The sequence below is a fragment of the Ceratotherium simum genome, chromosome 39 (assembly GCF_057802395.1).
Source record: "Ceratotherium simum simum isolate JZ-2026a chromosome 39, ASM5780239v1, whole genome shotgun sequence".
Taxonomy (NCBI): domain Eukaryota; kingdom Metazoa; phylum Chordata; class Mammalia; order Perissodactyla; family Rhinocerotidae; genus Ceratotherium; species Ceratotherium simum.
This window is the reverse complement of record NC_141938.1, coordinates 12,201,423-12,215,459: the sequence shown is the minus strand read 5'-3', so window position 1 is coordinate 12,215,459 and position 14,037 is coordinate 12,201,423. Positions and strand designations below refer to the sequence as shown.

General features: G+C 61.0%; 3 protein-coding genes across 13 annotated transcripts in view; 2 read left to right on the top strand and 1 right to left on the bottom strand.

Moving 5' to 3' along the window:
* Positions 1-657: 657 nt before the first annotated feature.
* VMAC (vimentin type intermediate filament associated coiled-coil protein) lies at positions 658-2,431 on the top strand. The gene is made up of 2 exons (XM_004441259.3): positions 658-924; positions 2,097-2,431. The coding sequence occupies exons 1-2, from the start codon at positions 734-736 to the stop codon at positions 2,413-2,415; spliced, it is 510 nt and encodes a 169-aa protein (XP_004441316.1). The 5' UTR covers positions 658-733; the 3' UTR covers positions 2,416-2,431.
* Positions 2,432-5,226: 2,795 nt separating this feature from the next.
* Positions 5,227-6,847, top strand: CAPS (calcyphosine). Its single transcript, XM_004441257.3, has 5 exons — positions 5,227-5,330; positions 5,409-5,512; positions 5,626-5,803; positions 5,989-6,195; positions 6,270-6,847. The coding sequence occupies exons 2-5, from the start codon at positions 5,430-5,432 to the stop codon at positions 6,369-6,371; spliced, it is 570 nt and encodes a 189-aa protein (XP_004441314.1). The 5' UTR covers positions 5,227-5,330; positions 5,409-5,429; the 3' UTR covers positions 6,372-6,847.
* An 844-nt stretch (positions 6,848-7,691) lies between these two features.
* RANBP3 (RAN binding protein 3) overlaps positions 7,692-14,037 on the bottom strand; it is a 51,896-nt gene continuing 45,550 nt past the window's right edge. For 8 of the 11 annotated variants that reach the window (XM_087425645.1, XM_087425648.1, XM_087425647.1 and 5 more), the window contains 6 exons: positions 13,206-13,308; positions 12,525-12,649; positions 10,813-10,933; positions 8,994-9,136; positions 8,432-8,615; positions 7,692-8,288 (listed from right to left, as the gene is read on the bottom strand). In XM_087425645.1, the coding sequence (XP_087281771.1) occupies positions 8,245-8,288; positions 8,432-8,615; positions 8,994-9,136; positions 10,813-10,933; positions 12,525-12,649; positions 13,206-13,308 (720 nt within the window). In that variant the 3' untranslated portion in view covers positions 7,692-8,244. The remainder of the gene's footprint in view (positions 8,289-8,431; positions 8,616-8,993; positions 9,137-10,812; positions 10,934-12,524; positions 12,650-13,205; positions 13,309-14,037) is intronic. The other 3 variants (XM_087425646.1, XM_014796033.2, XM_014796034.2) reach the window with 1 other exon arrangement.

The window sequence follows — 14,037 nt, the reverse complement described above, 5'->3', positions numbered from 1 at the left end:
AGGCCTATCCCCATGCGCAGACGAGGGCGCAGGGCGGGACTCCACTTGATAGGAGAAAGACGGAATTGTGGGGCGGGACATGGCGGGGATGTGGCCATTCCCAGGGCCAGGATCTGTATGGGGGCGTTGTCACGCCCTGTGGCCCCTCCCCAAGACGGAGCCTGAACCGCGTGCGACTATTTGGGGGTGTGGCCAGGATCGGGGGCGGGGCTTAACGAGAAAGTGACCAATCCTAGTGCTAGGATCTTCACGGGACTTGGCCTGTGCCCAACTTGCTGCTTGTCTAAGACTTGCGCCGGAGGAAGTAAGCGCTAGGCTTGGGGGCGAGGCCAGAACCGGAGGCGTAACCTGAAAGGGAGTTGACCAATCGGAGCCCTAAGGGGCAGGGACGTGGCCAATCATGTGGATCTGAGAGAAGCGCAGCCGGTTTCTAGGGGCGTGGTCAGGCTTGTTGAGCCGCGGGATCCGGACCAATCCTGGTGTTGGCTTCTGGGTAGGGCGGGGCCTATCTCGAAGGAGTGGCCAATCCCGTGGCCAGAGCGTGAACGGGGCTCGCCGCGGGAGGGCACGGCCAACATGGGGGCGTGACCTGTCGAGACCTTGGCCAATCTTGGAGTTCGGCCGGGTTCAGGGGCGGAGTTTCGAGGCGCCGGAACCAGTGAGGGTGTTTGGGCTTGAGGAGGGCGTGGCCTAGCCCTGGGGGCGTGGCCGGGCCTGAACCGGGGCCGGGGCCATGTCGGCGCCGCCGCCCCTGCAGATCCGCGAGGCGAACGCACACCTGGCGGCCGTGCACCGGCGCGCGGCCGAGCTGGAGGCGCGGCTGGACGTGGCGGAGCGCACGGTGCGCGCCCAGGCCGAGCGCCTGGCTCGCCACGACCAGCAGCTGCGCGCCGCCCTGGACGAGCTGGGCCGCGCCAAGGACCGGTGAGGCCCGGGGCGGGCCAGGTGGACTTTCTGGAGGAGGTGGGAGGAGGCGGAGTGGACACTGGAAAGGGAGGACCGGCAAGGGGAACGGTGTGCATTCACGTGGAGTCTGGACTACTGGTGGGATTGAAAAATAACCACCAAAACACTTAACTAGTCATCAGTATGTAAAGTTGAGAGAAGTCACACAAGTATGGATTTCTAACTTAAAACCGGGCCCGTTTTCCCACAAGGCAAAATTGGCTGGTACTGAGTGGTGCAGGGACCACCGGTCGCCTGGTGTAGGTATTGGGAGCCATGGCACGTTCTTGAGGAGCAGAGAATGGTGCCCTATCAGCGGTCCGTCTAGCAGCTGAGGATTGCAAGGGATGAGACGAGCGCCCAGGGAGGAGGGAGGTGCTGGGGCCCAGGTGGGGAACAATTGGATCTGGTCGGATTCATTCATTCATCTTTACTGAACACCTACCGTGCCAGGCACCGTGCTGGGTACCAGAGCACATGGTAAGACCTCGCAGCCCTGCCCTTAAGCAGACATCACTGGGCAGTTACAACATGGGGTGATGGGGTTGTGGTGGAGGGGGAACACAGGCTCTGAGGGGGCCAGGGGGAAGGCTTCCTGGAGGAGGAGCCATCTAAGCTGAACAAGAAGTAGGAAAAGATGTGGGGGCAAAGGGAACTGCGGGGAGAGCGAGGGGGAACAGTGAGGGGTGTGTTCGTCTGCTCAGGCTGCCGGTACAGATACTGCAGACTGGGGGCTCAACCCACAGACACTAATTTCTCCCTTCTGGAGGCTGGAAGTCCGAGATCAAGGTGCCCACGGATTCAGTCCCTGGTGAGGGCCCTCTTCCTGGCTGCCTTCCTGCTGTGTCCTTACATGGCAGGGAGAGCGAGCGAGCTCTCTGGTGCCTCTTCTTACGAGGGCACTAATTCCACGAGGGCCCACCCTCACGACCTCATCTAACTTTACTCACCTCCAAAACCATCACACTGGGGGGTAGGGATTTAACATATGAATCTTGGGGACACACGAATATTCAGCCCATAACAAGGGGGCCTGGAGGCAGTGGTGAGGAGCGTGGCCTTTGTCCTGATGGCGATGGGGAGCCTCGGGAGGGGGGAGCAGCGAGGGGAACCCCTGGTTCCCATAACCCACCGTCTTGCCTTCCCGCCAGCGAGATTGCCGCTCTCCAGGAGCAGCTGCTCACCTCCGAGGCCGCCATCCACAGCCTGCAGGCTGCCGTGCGCCAGAGGGATGAGCTCATCGGGCAGCTGCGACCCCGGGCCAAGCTGCTGCAGGACATCTGTCGCCAGCGGCCACCCCTGGCCGGGCTGCTGGCCGCCCTGGCTGAGGCCGAGCGGCTGGGGCCCCTGCCAGCCAGCGACCCCGGCCACCTACCCCCTGGCGGGCCTAGTCCACCCCTTGCCAACAGCACTGGGGAGGAAGGGGACGGGGACCCCCTGCAGCCTGCAGTGTTTGGGACAACAGTGTGAGCCCTGGGGCAGGGATTCCAGGATGGAGACAGAGGGCCCCCCATGGAGACTTTTCCCACTGCTGTGGGTGTCCTCGGGGGTCACCAATATCCTAGAGGGGACCCCGTGGCAGAGCCAGGATCCAAGCATCAAAACCTGCCAAGAAGTCATAGGTTTCAAACGGGTGGCCTGCAAGCCACATGCAGATGTTAGCCCAGATTTTTTTTTTTTTTTTAAACCCTAAGCTTTGAGTCAATCACCCTTGTTGAAAAACTGGCAGCGCTTACACCAAAATCTGGATTTCTGGCTTCAGACTTGGCCATGCCAGCCTGGATCTGAGCCCAGGGTAGCCACTTTAGCCAGAGTGTGCGTTTCAATTGGCCCCCTCATCTCTCTCAGGGCCAGATGTCTGGCCCCCGAAGCATCTGAGTTTGAGATCTCTTTCTCTAGTGGAGGCAGATGGTATCAAGTTCCATGTCATTTGAATTTTTCTCTGTGTTTCCCCCCTGCCCTGATTCTTGTTCCTCCAGGAGCATCCCCCATCCTGGGGCAAAAGCTTTTCTTACTCTTCATCCCACACCAGAATTGGGAGCCTCAAGCTTCGTGCCGTTTTGCACTAGTTATATGAAGACAAATTTTTAATCCTAGATATTTTTTTCCTAACTCTGTCCTTCCCTCAACCTTTAACGCAGAAGGAAGAGTGCATGAGTCAGACATGCTGAGATGCTGGCAGCCAGGCTGTGCTGCCCAGGAAAACGCAGGCATCCCTTAATCTTTTCTGATAGCATCCTGCCTCAGGGCCTTTGCACTGGCTCTTCCCGCTGCCTCGAATGGTCTTTCCCCACACGTCACACGACTGGTTCTTGTCACTCAGGTCTTTGCTCAAATGTCACCTCCTCAGAGAGGCCTTCCCTGACCACCTTATCTGAAGTAATTCCTCTCCCTGCCCTCTCGCCATTATCCCATTTAATTTTCTTGACGGAACGTCTTACCATCAGGCTCTGAGCTCCATGAGGGCATGTATTTGTTCTGTCTGTCACCAGTGCCTGGCACACCCTGGGACCCCAGTAGGAAGAGGATGGGTCTGTGGGCCCTGAAGGGGGCCGGGGGTCCCCAGCGCGACTGATGAGGCCCCCGCACCCCCGACTGGTCCAGCTTTTGTAGCTGGCTCCTTTTGATACGCCCTAGAGAATCTATTTTTTCACTCTTATTTCTACGCTGCCCTTCTTGGCCCGAGACACTCAGGGTGCCTGCTTTTTATCCAACCAGGGGACCCCGTGCCCTTCTCCGCCCAGCCCAAGTGCCCAGCCTGGTACCGTGGCAGCCGTGTCCGGGCCTCCTCACTCAGGGAATTGTCATGCCAGGAACCGCCGAGGGGCAGGGCCCGTCGGCCCGGAAAGGTCGGGGTCCACCCCAGCCCTCAGGATGGCGCCGCCTGCCCGCCTGGTGTCTGACAGTCACCCCTCAGTGTGGTAACAATGGCCCCGTTTTCTCCTCTGGATGAATAAGGGGGGCTGTTTGGACAAGGGGAAGGCAGGCTGCGGCCTGTCTGAGCTCAAGAATAAACCGGATGATTTCTCGGCCTTGGTCCTCCCTCCTTTCTTCCTGGGGTGGGGGCTGGAGAGGCGGCCCCTGCGCTCTTCCTGGTCCCAGGGGTGGGGGTCCTGCCGGGCGAGGAGACACGAGGAGGTCAGGAAGCCCTGGCTGCGACCAATTTTTGGAGGCGTTATTGTTGAAATTCTCATTCTCTTAAAGGCAAGGAGATGCCAACACAGAGCCACAACAATCGTGCTGTATTTTACATTTTTCTATACAAAAAAACTTTGACGCTTGTAACACTCATAAAAAAACACAATGGGGTATTTCTCTGCCTACGCGGAGAATTTTGGACTGCAGCAAGCTGTCAGAAATTTTTGCAGCAGAATAATGTCACTGCGGTTTCTCACAAAACTGTCACGTCAGCTGTGGCTTGAATCACGGCGCCGGGTCGCCTGTAATCCATGGATCGGTTTTCTGGCTGCAGCAGCAGCTCGGGCAACACCATCGTGCTGTGTGTGAATCCAAGGTGGGAAGAGCCTCTGATGGTCTCCGGGCCTGTGCACGTGTGGGTCCCCAAGCGTCCTGGGAGATCCGAGGTTATTTTCCATCCCGCCTGGGGATGGAGTGCTCTTGTTGGCAGAGCCGTCCAAAGTCTCAATCGAAGGCCTTCTGTGACGGTGGCCTGGTTCCTCTCGGATGATGTCAGGGGTCAGGGCCGCTTCTATGGTGGGTCTCGCAGCCCCCTGGCTCACCAGCTTGTCATGAGCGAGCCCCTCAACTGATGTTTGAGAACCGAAAACTAGCCACCAAAGGAGCCGTATCGACAAAAGACTGCGACTGGCCCCTAAGGAACTACCAGGAACCGTTTTGTCCAACTGAACGTGGGAATGTCTGTAGGACTCGGCTGTCTTGGCTCAGCCAGGACTGGTCTGAGGACCTCCTGCAGCTCTGGCTGCTGCCCTGTGGAAAGCCCAGAGAGGGGAGGGGACCTGCCCCAGGTCACACAGGAACTGGGCCTTGAGCCTCCCCGGCCACGGCCTTGCCTCCCTCCACCCGGGACACTGCGGTCCCTGGAGGGCAGTGGCCCGCCCTTCCTCCTTGCGCTCAGGAAGGGACCTCCTCGCCCTCCCCCCACCCCTGGGCTGGGCCTGGGCGACAGTGAGCAGGACAGCAGGTGGGCGGCGGTGCCAGTGACGGATCTGTCCTGTCCCTCTGCCCTGCCGCTGGCCCCACAGGGCTGTGCCTAGGGGCGCAAGGCCCCGGCACGGTGAGGGTTACAGCCGGGGCCCCTCCCAGTCTCCAGAGCCACTGTCCCCTAGCAACAGTGCTGCCAGGCAGGACGCGCCAACGCTGGGCACAGCGGCCGTGTGAAGGGCTCCAGGACTGACGAAGGCCAGGTGAGTGAGCGGAGGGCACGCGGCCTGTACCCTGGCCGGCTGAGCGGAAGCCCCCTTGACCTCTGTCCCATCCTGCAGCCCCGAGAGCCCCGACCCGGCATGGACGCTGTGGACGCCACCGTGGAGAAGCTCCGGGCGCAGTGTCTGTCCCGAGGGGCCTCGGGCATCCAGGGCCTGGCCAGGTGAGCTGTCCGACCGCGCCCCCCGCCCCCCAGCCCCAAGGATCACTCTCCGACCGCGCCCCCCGCCCCCCAGCCCCAAGGATCACTCTCCAACCGCGCCCCCCGCCCCCCAGGTTTTTCCGCCGCCTGGACCGGGACGGGAGCCGAGCCCTGGATGCGGGGGAGCTCCAGCGGGGCCTGGCCGAGCTGGGGCTGGCGCTGGACGAGGCCGAGGCGGAGGCCGTGTGCCGGCGCTGGGACCGCGACGGCAGCGGGTCGCTGGACCTGGAGGAGTTCCTGCGGGCGCTGCGGGTGAGGCCGCTGTCAGGGGGTCGAGCTCTCCGTGGGCTTATCCGTCTCAGCGCTGACACCGGACGCCCGGGGACTCGTCACTAAGAGGAGCGCTAAGAGGCACCTGCTGGGGACCCCCTAGCTCTGCACTTGACGCCCGGAGGGGTTGGAGCACCCCCAGTCACCACTTCCCCTCCCCTCCCCAGCCCCCCATGTCCCAGGCCCGGGAGGCGGTCATCGCGGCCGCGTTCGCCAAGCTGGACCGCAGCGGGGACGGCGTGGTGACGGTGGACGACCTCCGGGGGGCGTACAGCGGCCGCGCCCACCCCAAGGTGCGGAGCGGGGAGTGGACCGAGGAGGACGTGCTCCGCCACTTCCTGGACAACTTCGACGCCTCCGAGAAGGACGGGCAGGTGGGCGCCCCCGGCCCCCGTCCCCCGTCCCCCTGCCCCGGCCTCGGTCCTCACTTACAGCCCGTCCGCCCCAGGTCACGCTGGCCGAGTTCCGCGACTACTACAGCGGCGTGAGCACCTCCGTGGACACCGACGAGGAGTTCGTGGCCATGATGACCAGCGCCTGGCGGCTGTGAGCAGCCCACTCGCTCAGCTGGCACCAGCGTAGTGTAGGACCCCCACCCGACACCCCTGAGCCAGGGGCCCCTCACCTGGGATTCGAGCTGGGCAGCCCCCGGGGTGGGGCTGGAGGGGAGTGTGGGAGGACGGAGGCCGCAGAACCGGCTGGACCAGGTGTCAGGACCCTGCTGGCCACCAGGTGTTAGTGAGACAAAGGTTCCAAGGATGGGTCCCTGGCTCAGGACCCCAGGGAGAAAGGCCCTGCCCGCCCCCCACGCTGAGCTGACCCCAGGCCTCCCAAAGCCGCTGCAGATGCCCCACCCCCTGCCCCTCCCTCGTGTGTCCCCCGGGAAGCCAGGCGGCCCGAGTTGGGCAACAAAGAGCTGTGTGTGAAGCGAGGCATAGTCTGGTCACCTGCCCAGCGTGGAGTGTGGGGTGGGGGCCAGGCTGCTGGAGGAACCTCGCCCTGGGAGGTGGAGGCTGCTCCTGGCAGGCCGGCAGGCTTCCTGAGGCCCCTGGGGCACGCAGGAGGCCAGGGGTTTAGTTAAAAGTTTTAATGTAGTTCCCAAATACATTTCATATGACAATCTTACATAAATGTTCCAAAACACATGGGCGTTGTCTGGTTTCACTTGTCACTAGTTGGCTAAGGCTTAAAGCAGAGGAGTGTGACCGGGTCTGCCGGGAGGGCCTCTGGTGTCTTCCCGAGGCTCAGGCTTGGGCTGCACCTGGCCGGCCAGGCCCGGGGTGGGCGGCACAGCTGCGGAGGCCAGGCCTTCTCCTCACCCCGAGGGCGGGGCTGGCACTTCCCTCTGAAAGCCCTCGCAGCCCTGGGCACAGGGACCTTCTGTGTGGCCTCCCCAGGCGGGCGGCGCCCAGCTGGCGTGTGGCCAAGCTCCATGGTGGGGGTGGGCAGGGCGCCTGCTCCTGTGGGTGCTGCGAGCATGAAGGATGGCCTCCTCGAAGGCCCTGCTAGGGTCCCCTCTGCCTCTCAGAAGCCCCTGATGGTCTTGGGGGCAGTGACATCCAGGGCTGGGAAGGAACGACCGACAGCAGGAAGCAGGTTTGCGCCTGGGCACCATGCAGTGGGTGACCCACGTGATGGGGCCCTCAGCTCCTGAGACCCTTTCCTAGATCAGCTCTCTCCAGGCCTGGGGCCCAACCCCCTGACACCCCGACACAGCCTGGAGGAACCCCAGGTGAGGGACGAATGGGGTCTGCCCCGCTGAGTAGCCCGCTGAGTAGCCCACTGAGCACCCCCAGCTCCCCTGTGAGGCCCCAGCCCAGAGGCCAGGACCACAGGGAGGAGGAGGATGCGCTCGTGACGGAGCTGCGCCTGCTAGACGCACAGGAGCATCTTAATCTAAGAAACCAAAAACAAAGCCTTGGGGGGAATAAAAAGATCTGAAAACATACACCCCAAATCAGAATGGGGGAAACGAAGATAAGGTGGGTAGTTAACAGGACGTCCAGCAGGCCCAGTGTTGACGCTCGTGTGGACAGACCCGGCAGCCCGGGCAGGAGGCGGGGACCCCCGGGGTGGGTGGCAGTGGGGAGAGGCCGGCGACACGAGGAGGGTGGGGTGAAGAAACAAGGCGTCCCAGTCCCAGTGAAGCCGTGACAAGTCTTAATGTGCCATCTCAATTCAAAGGAGGGGAGGGAAGAAATGTTCTCTTTTGTTTGCTCATCAATATGATGAGGTCTCGTGTCCCAAACCACGTTCAGGCAGTTCCCGAGGCTGCTTCTGAACGGGACGCGCGGATCCAGACTGTGGCCAACCCAGCGGGGAGTGTGGTTCCCGGGCCCCGCGCCGCGACGCTGCTGGCGGGAAGGGCGGGCGGGCGGACAGACGGACAAAGCAGCAGGCTCGCGGGCGGCCGGCTCCCGGCGCTATGTGCTCCCGGCCGTCTGCCCGTCCCCTTCGTCACCAGCGCCTGTGGGGAGCAGCGGCCTTGCGGTCAGGTCCCCACCCTGCACGGAGCCCCCTCCCCCGGGGCCAGGCCCCCCGACAGCAGGTGGGAAGGGATCTGGGAAACCACTCCCTCGTGCCCTCCAGGGCAGGGACCACCTGGCTCACCGCTTCCGGTGGCTCCCGACGGAGCCAGGACGTCATCGTCGTCACTGTCGTCCTCGTTGGACGGGGCGGCCCCGGGCTCCGGGGCAGGCGTTTTGGCCTCCTGCTCCTGCTCCGCGCGGCTGCGCAAAGCCAGGATGCGGTGGTGCAGGGCCGCGTACAGCTGCCCGGTGTCCTTGGAGCTGGCCTAGGGGCAGAGGGAAGCGCCAGGTTACGAGGCCTCGTGCAGAGATCGCCGCCTGGGCAGCGCGGCCGCTGCCCTCCCCGTGACGGGACGCCATGACCCCCAGGCCGGGACTGGGGAGGAGCCCGACCCACTCTGGAAGCTTCCATGGCCCCGAGGCCTGTCCTCCCCGGGGGCTCACCCAGCCTGCAGCGGCCAGCACTTGGGGCTGGGGTGCACTCCTGCCTCTCCTGTCCGTCCGTCCCGGGCTGCTCGTCTTGGGGACCAGCCCAGGGGAGGCCTCCCCCTCCCCCTGGCCCAGCCCTCCGTGCAGCCTGGCGGGGCCCCGACCGGGTGCGCTGAGGGGCTCCCTGCCCCGACCCGTCCCCAGAGGCCGCTGACCGAGATCAGGAAGACCTTGACGCCCTGGTCCTCGGCGTCCGTGGCCGTGATGCGGACGCCCTTCTCACTGGCCTTGTCCATCTGCATCTGGGCCCACAGCTTGGTGTTGAGGATGAGCCGCAGGCTGCCCTGGGTCCGCATCACTGCAACCAACACGGCCACTCAGCCCCGCGCCCGCCCGCCCCGGCCGGCCGTGGGAACAGACGCACCCTGGGAGGAACGCGAACCCACGGGGCAAACTCCTACTCACCTCCCCAGGTCCCTGCGAGCCGCCCACCCAGCTGCCGAGCCACAGCCCCTCACACGCTGGGGGCCGCCCCGGCACCACCCGGCTCCTCCAGCCCACAAAGACCGAGGCCGCTGGTGGGGTCAGAGGCCATGTCGAGCCCGTGGAGGGTTTTGCACTATGCCTGCCCCGTGTGTCAGAGCCCACCCAGCCCGCCCTTGCCCCTACCCCGTGGACCTGGCGACCCCTGGCCTTCCTGCCAGCCCAGCTGTCCCCGCTGGAACAGGCCTGGAGATGGTTAGACGTTGTCACCCCAACCCGGGGCCCCAGACGGCACACGGGACAGGGAGCAGCTCAGGCCAGCTCGGGGAGGCCTGTGGGGTCTGGGCCCCAACCGACCGGATCTCCCCACGTCCACTCCCGGAGCCCTCTGAGCCCGGCCTGTGACAGGATCAAAGGCCGTGTGGGGCGAGCGGAAAGCGCGCCTGGGGTGGGTCTCAACGAGGGGTGAGGACACAGCTGCGACCAGGCCGGCATGGGCAGGGGGCTGAGAAAGGGGCCGTGAGCTGTGGGGGCTCCAAGCACTGCGCTCTCTCCGTCCAGAGACGCAGACATTCCCACAGGGAAAAATAAAAAAGAGATGGAGGGGACGTCCATGGGGAGAGACAACAGGGCCCGGACGGGAGGGCCATTTGCATCTCTGTGCCAATCTCGGGACCATTCTGAGCCCAGGTGTGTGAAAACACTGCCGAAATGATGAGACATGAGCTACGACCGGGCCAGGAATCAAGGCTTCTGTAAGGCCCAGAGGACGACTTTAATTTGGGAAGATTCAAAGAAAAAAAAAAAGATGAGCACACACTTCACATGTGCCCACACGTACATGCTGACTGTCTTTAAATACGTATATATGCATGTGTACACACACAGACACACACAAACACACACACACACACCCATTTTTGTAACAAGCATACTTCTCATGTAGAGACTCACGTATAGACGGTCCTGGAGCATCACTTACATTAGTCAAAACAATCAGGAACAACCTCATTGCCCATCAGCAGGGAAACGGTTATGTGCATTCATTGTCAAAAAATATTAACGTACAAGTTTTGCCCAAAACAGCCGTATTTTTAAGGAAAATTTAATGACGAACATGCTCACAAAAGCTCAAGCGAAAAGAGCAGAAATCAAAATCGCCCCATTTCCTTAAAAAAGAACCACAACAGAGGAACGGGCCATCAAAATGTTATCAGCAAGAGATTTCTCTTTATAGAGATTACAGTTGATGTCTGATTTTTTCTTTTTCCTTTCTACCGTAAAACAACTGGCACTTTTACTCTCAGAAAGTAAGTTTAAGAACTCCAAGTACTTTTACCCACTCTCACACTCAGGAAGAGGAGAGTCAGGGAAGGGCTGGCAGACGGAGCCTCGGGGGCGGGCGGGGCCCCAGGCCATGGGGGTGGGTGCCGGGTTCCCCTGTGGACCCACTTCCGGCTCCCTGGGTACAGGGGCTGAGTCGGACCTCGCCCCTCACTGCCCTGGAATCCCGCACCCCCAGGCCCTCTCCACAGGCCCGCCGCGGCTCACCTAGTCGCGACTGTAACGTCCCGTCGTCGGTGGAGGCCATGTCGTTGAGTCTGAGCAGCCCCCGGCCCCTCTCCACCCACGACTGCGAGGTCTTGTCAAAGACGAACAGCTTACACTGGATCTGGAACACAGGCGGCCTCTGGGTGAGCGGGGACCCCGGTCACTGTTGACAGACCCCCAGGAGCCTCCACCTATCCTGAGGGAACTAGGCGGGTCAGCAAACTACGGCCTGGGGGCCACGTCGGGCCCTCGGCCAGTTTTCTGTCCTGCCTCGAGCTAGAATGGGTTTTACATTTTTACAGGAGTATTAAAAAATCATTAAGGAAATGCAATCAAAACCACAATGAGATACCACTTCACACCCACTAGGATGGCTAGATCCAAAAAGACAGATCGTCACAGGCATCGGGGGGGCTGTGGAGAAACTAGAAGCTTCTCCCATTGCTGGTGGGAATGTAAAATGGTGCAGCCGCTGTGGAAAACTGCTCCTCGAAACGTAAATATGGAGTTATATGGCCCAAAAATTCCACTCCTACCTAGATGTCTACCCAAGAGAAACGAAACATACGTTCACACAAAAACTTGTACACGAATGCTCACAGCGGCGCGATTCATAATAGCTCAAAAGCGGAAAGAACACAACTGTCCATCCACACGCTGGAATATGAGGCAGCCATGAAAAGGAGAGAAGCCCTGACACATGCTACACTGTGGATGGACCTTGAACACACGACGCTCCAGTGAGAGAACCAGACACAGAAGGACACACGGTGTGTGACGCTACTTATATGAAATGTCCAGAACAGGCAGATCCAGAGAGACAGAAAATGAGTTAGCGGTCGCCAGGGGCTGGGGAGGAGAAAGGGCGAGTCACTGCTGACGGGCACAAAGTTTCTTTTTGAGGGACAAAAATGTTCTAAATTAGACAGTGGTGATGGTTGCACAACTCTGTGAATATACTAAAAGCTACTGAACTGTATGCTATAAAAGTGTGAATTTTGTAGTATGTGCATTATATCTCAATAAAGCTGTTAAGTACATGAAAAAAAGAATATGCAACAGAGACCATACGTGGCCCTGTACAGACACAGTCTGCAGATCTCCGTGAGTCAGTATCTCTTAACATGGACAGCTTAAACACCAAGCGTGACTGGAGAAAAGAAGTACCACCAAAAACCCCACATTAAAAACTCCCCAGGACTCCATCCACGTGGTTTACACACACACACACACATGCACACGCATGTGCGCGCACGTGTGAAAGCCTGAAGAGCAGATGTCCGAGGCCCACGACACTTGACATGCTGCCCCAGGAGGAGAGGAAGACGGGGACAGCAGAAGAGTGGGACAAGGTGTGTGCTGCATCTGTGATTTATCCCCTAATAAAACAACACAAGGTGCGAGCGTGACAAATCATCACAGCTGTTAATTCTGGGTGGGAAGGGAGGGCTTTGTTACAACAGTCTGTAACTCCCTGAACTATCGGGAACGTCTCAGAACAGACCGTTTTGCTCTAAAACAGAGCAATACAAGAAGTCCCTCAGCACTCGCTAAGCTCTCAAAATCCCACCCACAAGGCCCCAGAGGGTGGGCCCTGGCCGCGGTCTGAGCGCCTGGAGGGTGCGGGTCAAGCCTGTGGGGCTGCCCCCGCTGTACAGAGGAGCTGGGGGCTCCTGGTGGCCCTCACCTCCCCTGCCGGCTGGGAGCCTCACCTGTAACACGTTGCTCTCCGCCTCCTCCCCGGTGATGACTTCCACCTTCTCCAACAAACACTTGCGCGCCGTCGCCTTGGTGTAGGCGGCCGCCGACTCAGCCAGGGACTCTGAAATGTGATTAACTGAACAACATTGACTATTTATCTGGTGAGGGGAGAGCGTGTGCCTTCCCAGGAGACAAAAGGGTTGGCTCTGGCCTCCAGGGTGCCAGCTCCCCCTGGCAGGCCATGCCTGGGACCTGGTGCAGACCATGGACATACAGCAGGGGATGCGGCTTCGGAACCTGCAGGGAGACCCCCTGGGAGCCGGGAGTGGCTCCGGACCCCCGTTTTCCCATTGGGTAGAGGACAGAAGGACAGAGACTTCCGAGAGGGCACTCAGAGAAACGTCCCTCTGCAGCCTCAGGGCGTGAAGGAGGCGGCTGACACCACCTCCACAGCCCCAGCCCCGAGTCACCACGCAGCGTCACAGGGCTCGCTGTTTTAAGATGAACACATCCCCTTGCTGCCCACTGGAAACCAGCGCCCTCGGCATTTAGACTCTCGAGGGGGCTGGTTCATGCGTGGTGATCGCTGCTGTGCGGGGTTGGCCCCCACATCCCTCCTGGGCAGGGGAGTGGATGGACAGTGTCTCCGTCCCTTGGGACCCCTCCCGTGATGCAGCAGGACTGCGGCGTACCTTTCTCAGGGGTGGCCTCCTGGGACGAGGACTCGGACCCGGACTCGGCAGCTGAGTTTTCCCTGGTGGCATCTGAAGTGACCTCATTTAGTTTGGGTGGGCTCTGCAGGGAATGAAGGCACACGGGGACGGGGGCGTGTTGGGTGGTCCTGGCGGGCCCATTGCTGCCAGACAGAAAGCCCCTCCACCCGGATGCAAGGCAGCTCTCGGCACACCCCGTAGACAGAGGGCTTCTTTCTGCCGCTGGCTTCTCCTCCATAGCCTTGGGGACCCACCCAGTCCTGGCAGACGCGACCGCATGGCCCTTCCCCATGGGTGGGTCCCCGTCTCCACACAACGACCCTCAAGCACTGTTCGGCGGTAAAACCTCACACAGAAGTGCCCTCGCGACACAGGCAGCTCTGTTACAGGGGGACTGCCCTTGGAGCCCCGAAATGGGGCCTCGTGGCCTCGCCGGGAGGTGCGTGCCACCAGCTGGCAGTCACCCCAGGCCACACTGCTCATCGTGGTTGTGAGGAAGCTCTGTGACTGTTTCATGTGACAGAGAAGGACAGTACTGACACTCGAGAGGAGCAGCAGGAGGCTCCCGGATATAACAGAAACTGGGACAAAGATGCAAATAATTCACTGGCCCCAACCGCTCCGGAGCCACAGCCACAACGGGCACAGCGGGCTCTCTGCGTTCCACTGGGAAAGGAAAGAAACAAAAGGAAGGAAGCAGCTAAACAATTCTAGAACCCTCTCCCAGGCTGGCCAGGCTCTCTGGGACTGGAGACGGCCCGAGGGCACCCACGTGCCTTGGCCACGGTGTGTGTCAGGAGTGCAGGGGCCA

Excerpts from the sequence above, each read along its gene's own strand:
- VMAC (XM_004441259.3), top strand. The coding sequence starts at position 734 with ATGTCGGCGCCGCCGCCCCTGCAGATCCGCGAGGCGAACGCACACCTG. Across the intron at positions 925-2,096 it reads CTGGGCCGCGCCAAGGACCG|CGAGATTGCCGCTCTCCAGG; the intron begins GTGAGGCCCGGG and ends CCTTCCCGCCAG.
- CAPS (XM_004441257.3), top strand. The coding sequence starts at position 5,430 with ATGGACGCTGTGGACGCCACCGTGGAGAAGCTCCGGGCGCAGTGTCTG. Across the intron at positions 5,513-5,625 it reads GGCATCCAGGGCCTGGCCAG|GTTTTTCCGCCGCCTGGACC; the intron begins GTGAGCTGTCCG and ends CCCGCCCCCCAG. Across the intron at positions 5,804-5,988 it reads AGTTCCTGCGGGCGCTGCGG|CCCCCCATGTCCCAGGCCCG; the intron begins GTGAGGCCGCTG and ends TCCCCTCCCCAG.